Source organism: Microplitis demolitor, chromosome 6 (genome assembly GCF_026212275.2).
Source record: "Microplitis demolitor isolate Queensland-Clemson2020A chromosome 6, iyMicDemo2.1a, whole genome shotgun sequence".
NCBI lineage: Eukaryota > Metazoa > Arthropoda > Insecta > Hymenoptera > Braconidae > Microplitis > Microplitis demolitor.
In genome coordinates this window covers 10,777,916-10,794,857 of record NC_068550.1, presented here as the reverse complement: position 1 = coordinate 10,794,857, position 16,942 = coordinate 10,777,916, and the positions used below count along the sequence as shown (strand labels likewise).

The window sequence follows — 16,942 nt, the reverse complement described above, 5'->3', positions numbered from 1 at the left end:
TAAATCAAGTGTAAAGTACTTAAAATTAAAATTAAGAACTGACACTTTTAGGGAATTTTTTTTTCAATGTCAAATGTGAGTGAAAAAAAAAAAACACTCTTTCCAAACGGCCCACCCTAATATCAATACATGTTGATATATTACAGATACATTTTCATTCAATAAATATTTTTAATTCTATTGTTTAATAGCTATTATTTATATAAATATATTTATTTGTTACAGAATAAAACAAATCAGAGACCGACTATCCAATTTCTTGATAATGAAGGAGTAAGTAAATTTATTCTTATCGCTATTATTCAGCACTATTTGCACACCCTATTATTATTATTATTATTATTATTATTATTATTATTATTATTATTATTATTATTATTATTATTATTATTATTATTATTATTATTATTATTATTATTATTATTAATTATTGGTGATGACAATAATAATAATAACATTGTTTCTATTTTTTATTATTATTTTTTTTAATTTTTTATAAGATCAGTGTTATTTTATATTATCTACACTAATAAAAATCGTGTTTTCTTCCGAAATACGCTGCGTACTTGGCCTATCCGCACTTGAGTCAACTGAATTTCAATTGATTTAAAAACATGGAAATTGAAACAAGTTCATAGGGAGATTTGAATAAAAGACTTTACGATTTTAGGCTTACTATAGAAATATTCTGTCAAAAACGATGTATTTGATGAAATGAAATGTGAGATTACAGTAAAAAATAAGAGATGGAGCTAAAGTCGTCTATGTATGTGATAAAAATAACTGTGAATTTGAAAAAAATACTGTTTTGAGTTGATGGTAATTATTGATTTTTTTCAATTAATTTTGCAAATGTTGTCGATGAAAAGTTTTATGCAATTATCTTAACTTACTTTTTATTTTCCTCAATATATTATAGCGGTGTGTCAATTATATGATTAACTCAATAATAATACAAATGACTTTGAAATAATTGGATACTTTCTGGCTACAAGGAACTAGTACCGCTAATTAAGCTTTATTTCATTTTTATATGATTACTTATTTACTACCTGCAATGTACTTTTGTAATTGGAGAAGCTAAATATATCATTGATTGTGAGTATCCAGAGGAAATGAATATAATGAAAAAAAAATTTTACAGGAATTTATTATTTTTAGAATATTCAAGAGCATGAATGGAATACAAAAATCACTGTTTCTTTTACCTTAAACATCCCTCGTAAAAAAACGTTTATAAGAAAAATATATTAAAATATAGAAAATATATATTTTTAGTATAAAAAAAATATAATAAAAATACATAAAAATTATATAAATATTTATAAAATACGTGTAAAAAATGCATTTCTAATAGCTAAATTTTGGCCGATTTTCGTACATATTTTAAATGTAACTCAAATATATTAAAAAAAGGATGGGAGGAGCAAAACGGGGTACTTGAAGAAATATTAAGCTATTGAGAATTCAAATACAGTAAATTTTTTTTTCAATGATATCCAAAGTAAATATTAGAAAAAATTTTCAGAGACCATTAAAAAAAAATTTCATTTTTGCGGGCAAAATAGGGTGCCTTTTAAAAAAAGTAAAAAGAAAAAAAAATTTCTGAATATTAAATAAATTCGATTACATTAAAGTTTCTCGTAAGTAATTTATATGAAGAAAAATTACATTTCACATAATTATTAGATACAAGGGAAAATTAAAAATTTTTCAATGGTTTTTATCATAAAAGAAAACTCATTAACATTTTTTGACTGACACTTTCGATTTTTAAAAAAGTTTAACAAAAAACATTCAAAACAATGGTCATTTAGATTTACAGAAGTGATTTTGGAAAGTTTGAAAAACATTTAATAAAAAGAATTTTTTTTTTATGAAATTTTGGGGATACCCTATTTTGCTTTCCTTTTTTCTATATCTTAGAATATATGAAAAATACATGCATGAAAATATAAAGAAAACATATTTCAAATACATAAGAACTATATAATTTTATTATACTTTTTATCTTATGTTGTTGGTTAAATTAAAAATTTATTTTTCATATTTTCATAATTATATTTTTTTTTATATTTGAAATATATTATTAATATAATTTTTATATAATTTCAAACATGTATTTCTTATACACCTTAAAATCTACTTTAAAAATATTTAAATAACATTTGAAATATATACAAAAATCGGGCAAAAGTTAGCTATTAAAAATTTATTCTTGATACATATTTTATATATATTTATGTACTTTTTATGTATTTTTAATATATTTTTTTTTATAAATGTCTTTCATAAGACACCAATCTCGAATAAGCAGCGGTAGGAGTAGTTCAGTGCTCGCCACTAGATCGTACGCAACCTCTTGTGTTGTTCCTGGTTAGATACATATTTCAGAGTTGTTATATTCTATACTTAAAAACAATTCTGGCACGGCTACTCCTCTGTCGTCCGACCTAGTGACAAGTGCCTCTTTTGATGGGAATATAGTATATTCTATATTACATTGTGACAACAATGTCTATTTTTGTTCCCTTGGATAATTTTTTTTTATAATCCAGAAATATAAAGTACGTTTCAGGTAATAAAAAAAAAATAATTTTTGTTTTCGATAAATGCTCTTGAATAATCTAAAAATTATAAATTTCGGTAAATTTGAAAAAAATTTTTTTTCAGTTTTCATTTACTCTGAATATACTCTGGTTCCATTCTATTCTACAAAGTATTATTTTGATGCAAGATCGATCATTAATGACTCGACAACTTGAATAAATTACAGTAACGTTATATGAATTTTGTACAATTTACGGTGTTTTAGAAGAAAGATATAAAGTAATCGAGTTGACAAAAAATTATATTCTTACGACTAAATGTAAGTTTACTCAAATTAGAAAAAATAGATAGAATATCATAATTTTTTACATTAAATTTAAGTATTCTAGAAACAAAAGCAAAAGTAGATGGAATAAAGTCTCTAGTATGTTGACTCAATTACATATATTTTTTAATTGAGTGCGTAAAAGTCGTCGCAAATGCAAATGATATGTTCACAAGTACGCCATGTATTTGAGTAGATAATTCCCTGCAAATACGTGTGGCTTTTCAGCCAAAGATGTAGCGTGTTTCATCGTATTTAAAGTGGTGGCGTATTTGGCTCAACTCAAACCAAGTTTACTTAAAGGTTTCTTTTTATCTGTGAATCTATTTAATTTAGTATCTCTGGAACTATAAAGCTTAGGGAACATCCGTAAATTACGTAACACATTTTAAGGGGGGGGGGGGCTTTGCAATTTGTTATGCATTGTTACGTAGAGGGGGGTTGTCAATTTAACATATATTACGTAGCAAAAATTAAATTACAGTAAAACCTGTGTACATTGACCACTTACGGTTCTTGATAAGAGTAGGCGTGGGCATTGTATGCAGGTGGTTATTGTACCGAGAATGGAAGGTGGGGAGGAATGATAAAGTCAAGAATGTAAAAAAAGATTTAACAACATAAACAAAAATTTAGTTGGAAATGATATCATTTTTATTCAAATGATTATCAAGTTTTGTTTGTTTTAATTTATTTAGCTTTTTCTTGATCCAATCTTCTTCAATCCGATTATATGAATCAAATAGACAATCTAAATTTGGATAGTTTTCTTCACTACAAAATTTGATAACATTTTTAAACAACTTCAATGCGTCTTCAAAACCTAGGTCGTTTTCCACTTCTTCAATTTCTTCTTCCTCTTCTTCATCTGTCTCCTTTTCACCCCCTGTTTCTCCGTCACTTTTGTCTGTGTTACATAAATAATCATTCAATACTTTGTCAATATCGTCCGGTAATTCTTCGTGAATAGGTATCAACTTCTCAGCTTTTTCCATTTATCTTTCAGTAGCTAATTCAGGTATAAAGTTATTAGAAAATTTATGTACGGTGTCAGTCAAAATAGTATTACGTTCTTCAATATCATTAGCCAATCCATTGCTTACAAATCCAGCTCGGTGAAAACACTTCTTGATTGTTTCGTGACTCATGTCCATCCACGCACAATACAACCATCTTATTGTATGTAAAACCGTGATAGATTTATGAAATTCCTCTCTACTTTCAGTTTTCAGCTGATTCATACCGATCTTTAACTGCCTTACAATGCCTTGATCTAAAGGTTGAATTTCAGACGTCAAGTTCGATGGAAGAAACTGAACTGTTACGTTCCTTAGAATCTTAGTTGTGTTCTCACTGGTTGCATTATCAACAATAAAATTTTTCTATTTTGTCTTTTCATATTTATTTAATTCAAGTAGCCAATCTCCGAATATTACTTGAGTCATCTATGACTTTTTATTGAAGCGCCATAATACTGGAAGATTATCTGGACATACTCCTTACTTTTTAAAGACACGAGGTCTAGCTGCTAATCCTATTACCAAAGGTTTATATTTTTCACCAGTTAAACTGCAACACGAAAGTACGCTTAAGCGTTCTTTGGCCATTTTTCCACCTTTACATCGGTCACCTTTTTTTACAAAATTTTTTTTTAGTATTTGACGATAAAATAATGCCAGTTCGTCAGCATTTAATATATTTTCAAGATTATATCCAGTAATTATTTGTTGCAATTTCATATTTTTCCAATCTTTTGCTTCTTCTAAATCAGCAGAAACTGCATCACCACATAAAGCTTTGAAGCTGATTTTATTGCGTTTTAAAAAAGATTCCAGCCATCCATTACTGGCTTTAAAGTTATCAATTCCCAACTTTTCAGCAATTTCTAAAAATTTTTTTTTTCAACATCACTCGAGACACAGAAATATATTTAAACCGGCATAATTCAAAAAATTTAAATATACCAATATTTACACCTTCAAACTCAGTCTTCCGTAATTTTTTTTTCTATTTGCACTACAATTATAGTTTCACATTTTTAAAATAGCATTTTTATCATGACCTATGTTAACTACGGTGGTTTTTGATATACCAAATTGAACGGCCACATTACGCTGGCTCACTTTTTGATCTAATAAATCAATAATTTTTTTTCATTTTGATTACATCCAACTCAGTATATTTTCGTTTCACATCCACTATAACAACTAAACCTTAATAAACTGTCAACGGCACTAAGAGCATACGAGCAATGAGTAATAAATGCAAAAGTAACGAAAGAAAATTCATAGATAAGGCGAAAAAGAATGAGAGGAGGGAATTGGTAAATATACGCAGGTCAATTTGAGCTCGAACAACTTCAAAATAGAGGTCATACTAGTCAGGTGGTCAAAATAGAGAGGTGGTCAGATTAGAGAGGTATTAGTATGGGTAATGTAAGCATAATTAAGCCGGTTCCTAAAAATTCACTTAAAAAAAAAAAATATATATAAAATTGAGAATTTGGTATTAGTAACAACAAAAAAATTTCTTATTCGTGGGGGCGTTAAACTTTAATATACTCTTTTTTTTTTTTAATTTATGTATTACATAGTTGAAATTCGGCATGAACATTTACTATGTCATGGAGGTAACTCTAATAAAACGGATTTAATAAAATCGACTCATAAGGGAGTCTTTGGGAGCGTCGAACATTACTATGCTCCCGTTTTTCAAATACATGTGTTACAGAGTTTAAATTAGATATGAAGATTAATTATGTCGTATACTTATATATTAAAATGGGTTTTAAACGTACCATATCAATTCTTTATACACTCTTTAACTGAATTACTCTGATAAATATGTGTTAAAAAATGTAAATAATTATATTTCAATCGAAATATTAAGAACTTTCCCTTTTATTCGAAATCTGATGAGAACGACGAGTATATTTTTAACTCAAAAAAAAAAAATAAGCAAATAATTTTTTTGATCCCATCGTTATGATTCTGGTGTTATTGCTTCTAATTGCGTTGTGTCATTAGTTCTTTATAGCTTCTTACGATTATGTCAATGAGATTGCAGAGTGAGTCATAGATCGAAGCCATAATTATAGAAATAATTTTAATCATAAAAAAGATCATCACTTAACTCTAATTTACGCCCAGCAAAGTGGGTGGGTAACGGCTAGTATATATATATATATATATATATATATATAAGTATATATACATTAATTAATTAGAATTTTCTAAAACAATCCAGAAAGTTCTATACTGATTAAGATCATTTCCAAGCGATTTTAAGCATTTAAATACATTTTATAATTTCCGAGTAATTTTTGAAACAATCCAGAATATTCTAGACTGATCAGAATAATTTTCGCATGATCTTGAAAATTAAAATATATTTCAGAACTTTCCCAGAAATTTATAGAACAATCCAAAACATTTTTGACAAATTCGAATCATTTTTAATAGATTTAAATGAATTAAAAGCAATTCGGAGCATTCCAAACGTGTCTCGAAATGTTTAGAATAATCCAGAACATTCTCGACTGATTAGAATCATTTTTGAATGATTTTAAAAATTTAAATATATTTCAGAGCTTTCCAGATTAATTTCGAAATTTTTAGAATAATCTGGAACATTCTAGATCGATAAGAATTATTTTTAATAATTTAAAGTCTCTGGATATATTGTAGAACTTTAAAAATCATTCTTGAAATTTTGGGAACAATCTAAAACATTCTAGAACAATCTGGAATATTCTAGAAAAGTTTTTAATATTGTCACTCGACAAAGGCACTCAATGGCATTCAGCACAATCTCTAGTTTATGTTAGCCGTACAATGTGTGAGAAAAGAATAGAAGTATATTGTCACATATTTTTATCACCCACATCCAACCACTGTAACCAAACTCTCTTACTTGCAAGTGCAGGCCAAGGAACTATATATATACATATTGGATTAGTCGTTAAAAATTAAATTTTCTCAGACGCCCCATAAAAAGCTTCTTTTTAGTGAAAAAATACGTGGGGAATTTAGTTTTTTCGTTTTAAGTAAAAAGAACACGTGCTGAAGGACGATCAAAGTTCATTTTTCAATACAATCGCGTTTTTTTTAATTTCTCATGAAATATGCAGATTAAAGGAAAAAACCATGAAAACAATTTTGTAGAAAATTAAATTTTTGACAAAAAAAGTCATGTTCATTTTTTTTATAAAACGTGTATTTATGAAGATATTTTAAAAAAACTTTTCTAGATCTTATCAATTGGGCATTTTAAGGATAACAAATGTTAAAAATAATGTTTTTTCATAAATATAGACAACTTCGTAGCTCATAACATATCAATTATTAATGCTTGTTACAGTTTCTGTATACTTCGAAAATTGTTATTTTCAAAATTTGTAATCCTTAAAACGCTCAATTCATCAGATCTGAAAGAAGTTTTTTCAAAATATCTTCATAAATACACATTTTTTAAGAAAAAATGAACATGGCCTTTTTTTGTTAAGAACTTAATTTCCTACAAAATGGTTCCCATGGGTTTTTCCTTTAATCTGCATATTTCATGAGATATTTAAAAAAACCGCGATTATATCGAAAAATGAACTTTGATCGTCTTTCGGCACGTGTTCTTTTTACTTAAAATGAAAAAACTGAATTCCCGATGTATTTTTTCACTAAAAAGAAGCTTTTTATAGGGCGTCTGAGAAAATTTAATTTTTAACGACCACCCTAATATATATATTAGGGTGAGTCAAAAAAACCAACAATTTTTTTTTTTTTTATGGTGTACAAAAATTGAAAGTATAACTAAAAATAAACATTTTGGCACCAATCCAGGCCCTTAATAATGATATTAAGGTTTGCCTCAATCCATTTTTCTATTTTCTATTTTAATAACACGGGAAAAAAAATCTTTTTTTTTTAGAGTTTTCTAGCTCCCAAACTAATGAACGGATTTTTATGCACAATACAATTTTTTGTAGGAAATTGAACACACTACAAAAAAAGTCTTTTATCAGTTTTTGATAAATCCCACTGTTCAAAAGTTATTTCAGCCTTAAGTCAAATTTATAGTAAATTTTTAGATTTTTTTACTTTTCCGGTGAAACTATAAGTCTTATCAAAAAATGTCATAAGAACTTTTTGTAGATAATTTTATTCATTACAAATTATTATGAATAAAGTTTTTCGAAGTTCCGTATTGTTCACAAGTTATTCTGAATTCAATGTTAAGCTCTTAAAAAAATAGATTTCTGATAGTTTTACCGGAAAAGTAAAAAAATCTAAAAATTTACTATAAATTTGACTTAAGGCTGAAATAACTTTTGAACAATGGGATTTATCAAAAAATGATAGGAGACTTTTTTTGTAGAGCGTTCAATTTTCTACAAAAAAATGTATTGTGCATAAAAATCCGTTAATTAGTTTGGGAGCTAGAAAATTCTAAAGAAAAAAAAAAATTTTCCTGTGTTATTTAAATGGAAAATAGAAAAATGGATTGAGGCAAACCTTAATATCATTATTAAGACCCGGATTGGTGCCAAAATGTTTATTTTTAGTTATACTTTCAATTTTTGTACACCATAAAAAAAAATGCTGGTTTTTTTGAAACACCCTAATATATATATGGGGCATTCCACGCCAAATCGGACGGTTTGAAAAATTTTAATTTTAGATTTCCTCAATTTTTTTTTATTTTTTTGTACCCATCAAAAAACTTTTTCCGAAATATTAAAATTTTTTTGATCGCCGGTTCAAAAGATATCGAATTTTAAAGAAAACCGCTTTTTTTATGGTTGTTTACTGACAACTTTTTACGGAATGGTTTAAATCAAAATACTTACTGAATAAAAAACTATCATTTTCCCATGTACTTTTGAAAAAAAAATATAGTCTTCTGATCGTTTTTAAGAGCTTGACATTAAAATTAAAATAACTAGAAAACATTGCGGAATTCAAAAAAACTTTATTGGGATAACTTCTAGGGAATAAAATTGTCTACAAAAATGGTCCCATGATATTTTGTAATAGGTTTGATAGTTTCGCCGGAAAAGTAAAAAGATCTCAAAATTTAATATAAATTCGACTTCAACTTCAAATAACTTTTGAACAAATAGATTCATCAAAAAATGATAAGAGACTTTTTTTGTAGAGCATTAAAGTAATTTTTTTCTTGATGGGTATAAAAAATTAAACAAATTAAAAAAAAACGTTTCACTATCATAGTTGGATTAATTTCCATGGTCTTTTAAATAACTATAATTTTTTTTAATTTTAAAGGTATAATAATTCGTGATAAAAATTCGAAAAATACCTCTACATCTAAACAATTGCCATATGCTGTTACGCTAGTGCTGCGGCCAGTAATTAATAGAGCGAAAAAATGAACAAAAATGATAATAACAGTTGTCAGCACTGGTTTCTTGAGCTTACCCGGGAAAAAATGATCAGACATGAAGAGGCATGATTCTTCAACCCTGATCAGACATGAAAAATGACCATGCCAGACTAGGCATGCTCTGGTCTGATCAGGTATGTTCGTGTCTGTTCATGCCTATCCGGGTAAAAAAATTGTAGAAAAAAAATGTCCCTATATTATTATATATAATTGTGTATAACTATGTACAATTATATATAATTATTTCTATAAAAATAAAAAAATTCGGGCGTGTTCAGGATTAGAACCGTGGACCTCGCGCTCGAAAGTTTAACCCGCTACCCGTTGACCTAAGAGACTGACTTGAAAAGTAAGTTTCGGATGAACTTCAAGTAATAAAAATCTTATAAGTGATAGATTCTTGGTGGAAAATTCTGTATCTTATACATGATCGATTTTTAGACAACAGAATTTTATATCTAATTTATAATTATATGAAGTTATATATAATTATAACTACGTTAGCTATATATAATTATAACTAAGTTAGTTATATTTAATTATAACTAAGATTTTAAATTTAATTATAACTAAGATTTTAAATTTAATCCCATATATCAGGCTGGGTCAGACATGAACAGGCATGGTCAGGTCTGATCATTTTTTCCCGGGTAAATAATTTATTTTAAACTAATAAAATAACAAATCGAGTTGACATTAGGTTCAAATTGTTCCTTAATAAATTCTCTATATCCTAGTATACGATTTGACTTATTTTGGTGTGATTAAAGAAGTGTAGAAATATTTTTGTGTGAGTAAAATAGTCAAAAAAAAAAGCCGTTCATAAAGCAACCTTTCGCTTTTGCGCTGTGTAAAAGTTGAAACCATGAAAAAGCACAAAATCGAGTCAAAGAATAATTTACAACGATACCAAATTTAAGATCATTAGCTCTAATTTTATCATTCAAATATGGCTGGAACAAAATTTTCGTTATTGTTTTAATAATATAGATAATAAAATAATTGTAATTTGTAATAAAATTGAGTGCAATGTTTTCATAGATTAAGTATATCTTGTTCATAATTTTAAATACATTCTATTTATGGATTAAAAAACTTCCTTATCATCCTCTCAACATTAACGACCATCTGAAACTCACCCTCTGCCTTTATATACACGTTTTGCATATATATATGTACTTTAAAGTAACTACAACTTCACAACCCACTGAGAATTTTTATTAGACACATTATATACCTATGAGTATAACTACCGTAGCGTAGTTACCCTCTTCAATTTTTTTTCTCTATTCTTTTTTATTACAATTTCTACAAGCGTATACACGAGTTCCCTGACCTACGACACTTTTCCCAGAGTATGAGTACTCTAGTATACGTGTCCGTGTATAAAGTAGTATTTACTTTATTTTGCTTCTTGAGTAGCTTAGGGGCCACTGAGAGTCCTTGTAAATCTTTTATTATTACGAGAAAATTGTTAGAGTTGTAAAAAACTTTATTTTACCGTGGTATAGAGTTTCATACTTCGAGTAATTATACAAATTTAGAAATAATAATTAATGATATATATTCTTAAATCAATATTTATATCCGTTAAATAAATTTTTTAAATCAAAAACTCAATTATTCCATGAATGAGTATCCGCATCTGCATGTATGAAACTCAAAAAAAATCCTTAAATTGAAAACAAGTTGGAAAATCCAAACGTGCGCAACTCAGCCGCTCATTCGAAAAGTGATTAATATATGACGCTCCTATATGCAAGAAAATATTTTAAAAAATTGAGTTGAAATGAAATAACGATAATGATAAAAAAAACGGTTGGTAAATATTACACGACTCATGATACGAAACATCAGAGTGTGTTTTACGATCGAAAAATTTTTTCCGCCTCACTCCGGCAACTATATCAATTATTATACCTTTGTTAGTTCACGGAATTAAGATATGGTGCATACTATTTTGAAGATAATTTAATGGAGATTAATTCCATACTTTTCAAAAATTTACTTAGTTAACTAAAAACAGAAAAAACATCAGAATAGTTTAAAAAAATTTCTTGTCCGTCAAGTCTGAAATCTGTATACATTGTAACTTGCGAAAAAATCCAGTAATTAAATCAAATTTTTTTTTTTTTTTGATTCTTTGAAAGATTTGTAGGTCTCCTATTGCGAAGGGCTAGGTAACTCAGTGCCATTAAATTACAATTAATAATATATATTTATATGTAAAATTAACATAGATGGTGATCAGGAGACACGGTAGTGTCTCGCGCCAAGTACACGTTCAAACACATGTATATGTGTGAAGTGTCATGGCGCTAGCCTACCGTGTCTCTATACCGTAGACAGAACGGTATTTAGCTCCAATTTTTAAAAACTTTTTTAAAAAACAAAATATCTAGAAAATTCCTTTTGCAATCGAAAGATGATTGATTGTTCGTCATAAAATTATGAAACTTTACCCATTTTAGTTATGAGAACTAATTTGAATAATTAAATTAGGCCAGCATATACTATAGTACCCCCATTTTTAATGTTTTTACAAATTTTTTCATGCCAAAAAGGCACTGCCAGAGAATAAAAAGTTGTAAGAAATGCCATGATTCAGTAAATATTGAAATTTTTCTGTAGCAGTGATTTGTTTTTTCGCCACCAGCGGTGCTTCAGTCTGTATTTTTTTACTATAGTTTCGTATGCAAATTTTTTATGAGCATAAATAAATTCGTTTCATAATCATAAATTTTATAAAAAATTCAAGAAAAATTTTATAAGTAAACTTTTGCTAAAGCAAACTGTGCTGTTAGGAATGCTTTTATATAGTTGCAAAAAAAATTTTTACGATTATGTAAAACTCATGTTTAACGTCCTTATGGTGTAGTTCTATTCGCTAAGCAGTATCAACCTTGATAGCCAAGCTGACAGCAAGCTAACGACAATCTACTGCCGTAACTTGTCATCAAGTTGACCGCAGAAATTTGCGTTTCCTTAAATTAGTCGCAACTGGTTGCCAAGTTATAAGAAACTTGATAACAACTTATAGGAACTCTTCCAAAAGCTGAAAGTTGTCACCAATTTGGTCACATTTAATTGACACCAACTTTTTAATTAGTACTATGTATATATATTTATGTAGTGATCAATTAAAGTATAATGTTTACTTAATGATTGCGTTGAAAATCCGTATGATTATCTCTAATTAAGTTATTATTATTGACTAAAACTAAATTTTGCGTCAAATAATACCTTTCATTTAGGAAATATAATTTGTGGATTGCTAAAAAATTTTGAATGTTGTATGTTCTCTCTAGTTATATTCGCGAGGTCCCTGATAGCCTCCAACCGTGAGTTAACTTCGAGCTACTGCCGTATTAGCCAATTCGAAGGAAAAGTGTTGGAGAGCAAACAGTTACCTTCAAGTTGACAGTAAATTGTCTGTAACTTGAATTCAATTCGACCAAGTGTTACTGTCAGACAATGACGTTAAGTTGACTGTAAGTTTCACTTCAAATTGATGGCAAGTTTTTCTGTCAAATTACGTTTAGACGGTAATTGATTTGCATCAATTTGCACGCAAGTATTATCCAGCCAAGACTTCCCAGAAACTTATTGTTAAGTTACCCGTAAATGTTCCACTGCAGAACTTGCTAAGCAATTATATTTAGAGTGTGGCTTTTAAAGGTGGTACCAAAATCGTGTCATTTAGCGCGATGATAGGTACAGATGTTGTCATTAATGGCCGTATTCGGCCGAACTAAATCCTATACGTGTACCTAATAAGATTTAGTTAAGATTTAGTCTAATAAGTATGCTTTGCTTCTACTATGCTAAATCTTAATTTAATTTACAGAGGACTTAATTCAGCTAAGCACGGCTAATACCTGGAATTACTAAACTTACCCTAATAGCATTGAAATTGATAGTAATTTGATGTTGAAATTACCTGAAATCTGCTGCCTGAATCTGCAGACAATATCACAGCAAAAGTTGAAAATAAAAATTTGCGGTTAATTTTTCTTCAATTTTAAGAAACTTGTACGAAAAAAAATGGTCGATGATGTTCATTCTTACCATTTCAGAAGGTATGCAAATTTATACGTAAAATTGTCTACAATTTGAGCGTAAAAATATACTTAACAATTTTTCAAGTCAAATTAACGATAAATTGACATAAAATTTGCCTGAAAATTAAAGACAACTTTTTTCTAGTCAACTTTTGAAGTGAATTTGCATTCAAATTCGGGCAGTAAATTTACGTCAAATTCAATAGTAAGTTGCATACAACTTGTCGTAAAAAATGGAAAAGTCCAAAGTTGACGGAAATTTGAGGAAAAATTCAACGAAACTTTTATACAGTAAACTTTTGCTCAAGCAAATTGTGCTATTAGGGTTAGTTGACGTCTGCCGTAACTGCCCTAACAGTCACTCCAGATTGAAATCGACAGTAATTTGATAGTTGAAATTACCGAAATTTGCCGCCCGCATCTGCCCACAATTTGATAGCAAAAGTTGAAAAAAAAAATTAGCGGTTAATTTTTTTTTTTTATTTAAAGGTTACTTTTTTTGGCTAGAAAAAAACCCTAGGGAAAGTTCCTATGAAATTGTTGTCGAATGTCTGTCAACTTCGGGCTATTCCGTTTTTGACGAGAATTTGCATACAACTTGCTATACGATTTGACGTAAATTTACTACCCGAATTCGAATGCAAATTCATTTTGAAAGTCGTATACGAATTATCGTCAAAAACGGAAAAGCCCGAATTTGACAGACATTTGACAAAAATTTCATGGGAACTTTTATTAGGGTTTTTTTCTAGTAAAAAAAAGTAACCTCTAAATTAAAAAAAAAATTAACCGCTAATTTTATTTTCAAGTTTTGCTATCAAATTGTCGGCCAATTCAGGCAGCACATTTTGATAATTTCAATTGTCAAATTACTGTCAGTTTTAATTTAAAGTGGCTTTTCGGGTAATTTCGTACATCTAACAACATTGTGGCGCTACCTGTCAATACCTTATTGGCGAAATTTGGAAATCAGGTTTTTAATCAATGGAAACAAATAATTATTTTTTAAGTTAATTTTTTAACGGAAGATTTAATATCATTATACAAAAACAAAATATCATTATACAAAAAAAAATATTATTTATTGAAGACTACTAATGGAAATTCTAGTTTTTTAATTACATTTTTGTTATAAATAAATTACTGTTTTATTTGTTTTCACCAACAATCACCGACAAACGTTTCCTAGCAATTTAAATAAAAAAATTAAAAAAATATCGAAATAGAGGGGTTCAATGAAAAAAATTAAAGGTTAATTTTTATTTACTTTTTCATAATTAAGCAATTAATCCTCAAACAACTTTGATAGGTCAACATTGATCGACAAACGACCAACAAACGATTGCAATTGAAATAAATCGGATCGGTTTATATTGAGTTCGTTTATAATGAGGGGTTAAGTTGGAGCTCAAATATACAACTTCATTAAGCGATTTCTGATAATCAATTTGGAAGCGAGCTAGTGGCAACCAACTGTAGCAACTTGCTATCAAGTTGGCCGCAAATACTGTTCCAATGTATGCCAATAGCTGGCATTCCCTTAGTTGACAGGATTGACGAAAAGTTGCCTTCAATTTTCTCAGAAAGTTGGTGACAGGTTGCGGTAGTAGATTATCGTCAACTTTCTACGAACGTTGGTAACAACTTGCAGTCAATATTTACGTCAAAATTTTAAACTCTTTCGTTGGATATATAGTTATATCCGCTAGACAGTTTGTATATATAGTTATATCCGCTAGACAGTACCAAAATCAGGCAATTTAGTGCTATATATATATATGTAGATCAATTGGAATATTTTTACTTACTAATAGCGTCGAAAATATGCATAATTTTCTCTAATTAAGTTATTATTATAGACTAACAACTAATGACGCATCAGATGATTCTAAAAATTTTCAAAACCACTTACAACTTTTTTTTCCGTAGAAAAGTACAAGAGAATAAATATATTTACGAATATTTGAACGGTACCCAGACAGGAAAGTACGACGGGCCCAGGCTTGGCTCAGGCTTGGTTCAACTATGTTGAACTCTGGGCCAAGCTTGTAAGCCAGCCTTGTTCCAGCCTTGGTAGAAGTCTGGAATGATAACTGGGTGCCAAGCCTGGTTGCCAGCCCTGACCCATGCTTGCTTGCCAGACCTGGCCCAACCTTGGTTGTCAGACCTGACCCATGCTTGGTTGCCAGGCCTGGCCCATGCTTGGTTGCCAGACTTGGCCCATGCGTCGAAAAAACACATAAATTCAATTAAAAAAAAAATTTATTATTATTAAAGTACTAGAGTTTGTGATCATTAACGTTTAAACTATTTAAGTGAGGTAAATAACGTGAAAAAAACTCGGTGAAAATTCTGCTGGGCTCTGGGCGCGAACTGCCGTCCTTCTGATTGCTGGGTTTGAACGCTGGCTACTGGACGAACCTACTAACGTTCAATTGAAACTTTTATATGTTCTACTTGTTCATTTTACTACAACCACTCGGTTTTATGAAATATAAAGAGCAATTTAATTTATATTTTCGATTAAGAAAGAAAAAAATAATTTCGTATTATTTATATTATAATTACATAATTTTTTAAACTAAAATTTATTAAATTTAATTGATTATTTATCAAGAACCCAGCTTAATTATCTTACTCTACCACCATAATTCCCAAGTTAGGGTGACTCTCGGCTTGGCCGAGGCTAGGTTATTCAATCTTGGCCCATGTTAGGGTGACTCTAGGGTTGGCCAAAGCTAGGGTATTCAGTCTTGGCCCAAGCCTGGGTAATTATTGGAATGGCCAATACTAATTAACCAGTTATGGCCCAGGCATGGGACAGTATAGGTTTGCTAAGACGGGCTTCCCAATAATGTCCCAGGCATGGCCCCGTCGTTCAACTCGGGGGATTCCTGTATGGGTAGAAGTTATTCATAGCTGGGTCCTAGCTAGGGTCTACCGTGGAAACCCAGAGCTCGGTGAACTAGTTCTGGTTCAAGCTTGGGCCAATATTGAAGAGCTAGAGCAGGGTTACCCATGACTGGGTCTCGTTTGGGGCCAACAGCGGAAAGCCAGCGCTCGGTTGCCCACGACTGGGCCTTAGCTAGGGCCGACACTAGGAAGCCAGAGCTGGGCTTACTAGTTCTGGTTTAATCTCGGGCCAAGGATGGAAAGCCAGCGCTAGGTTGCCCAGTCCTGGGCCTTAGCTAGGGCCGACACTGGGGAGCCAGAGCTGGGTTACCCAGTCCTGGTCCGTGCTTAGCCCCGTTGTCAGAGCTTGTAAGTTCCTACATGGGTAAATGTTAAGATGTCGATGTCAATAATAAATAAAAAATAAAGACTCATCCAACATTACGACGTGCCAACCGAAGCGCGCAAGCAATAGCTAGTGCATATATATATATATATATATATATATATATATATATATATATATATATATATATATATATATATATGTGTGTGTGTGTATATTCATATGTCCATGGAGATTCTGAAAAAAAAAGAAAAGCATACCCTTGGGTCAAAGGAGAGGGAGGATAAGTACTTAGCACCATTTGCTAGTTGTAATAGGTGAAAGATGCTGGAAGGGGGGTCAAACCACTAAACCATTTGATATTTAAAATTA

At 29.7% G+C, this 16,942-nt stretch overlaps 1 protein-coding gene across 1 annotated transcript in view; it reads left to right on the top strand.

Annotated features, from left to right (window-relative positions):
- The window catches only part of LOC103569311 (RNA polymerase II elongation factor ELL2), a 114,540-nt gene that overhangs the window by 39,807 nt on the left and 57,791 nt on the right, over positions 1–16,942 (top strand). Inside the window, exon 2 of the mRNA XM_053740042.1 lies at positions 226–273. Within this exon, the coding sequence (XP_053596017.1) occupies positions 226–273 (48 nt within the window). The remainder of the gene's footprint in view (positions 1–225; positions 274–16,942) is intronic.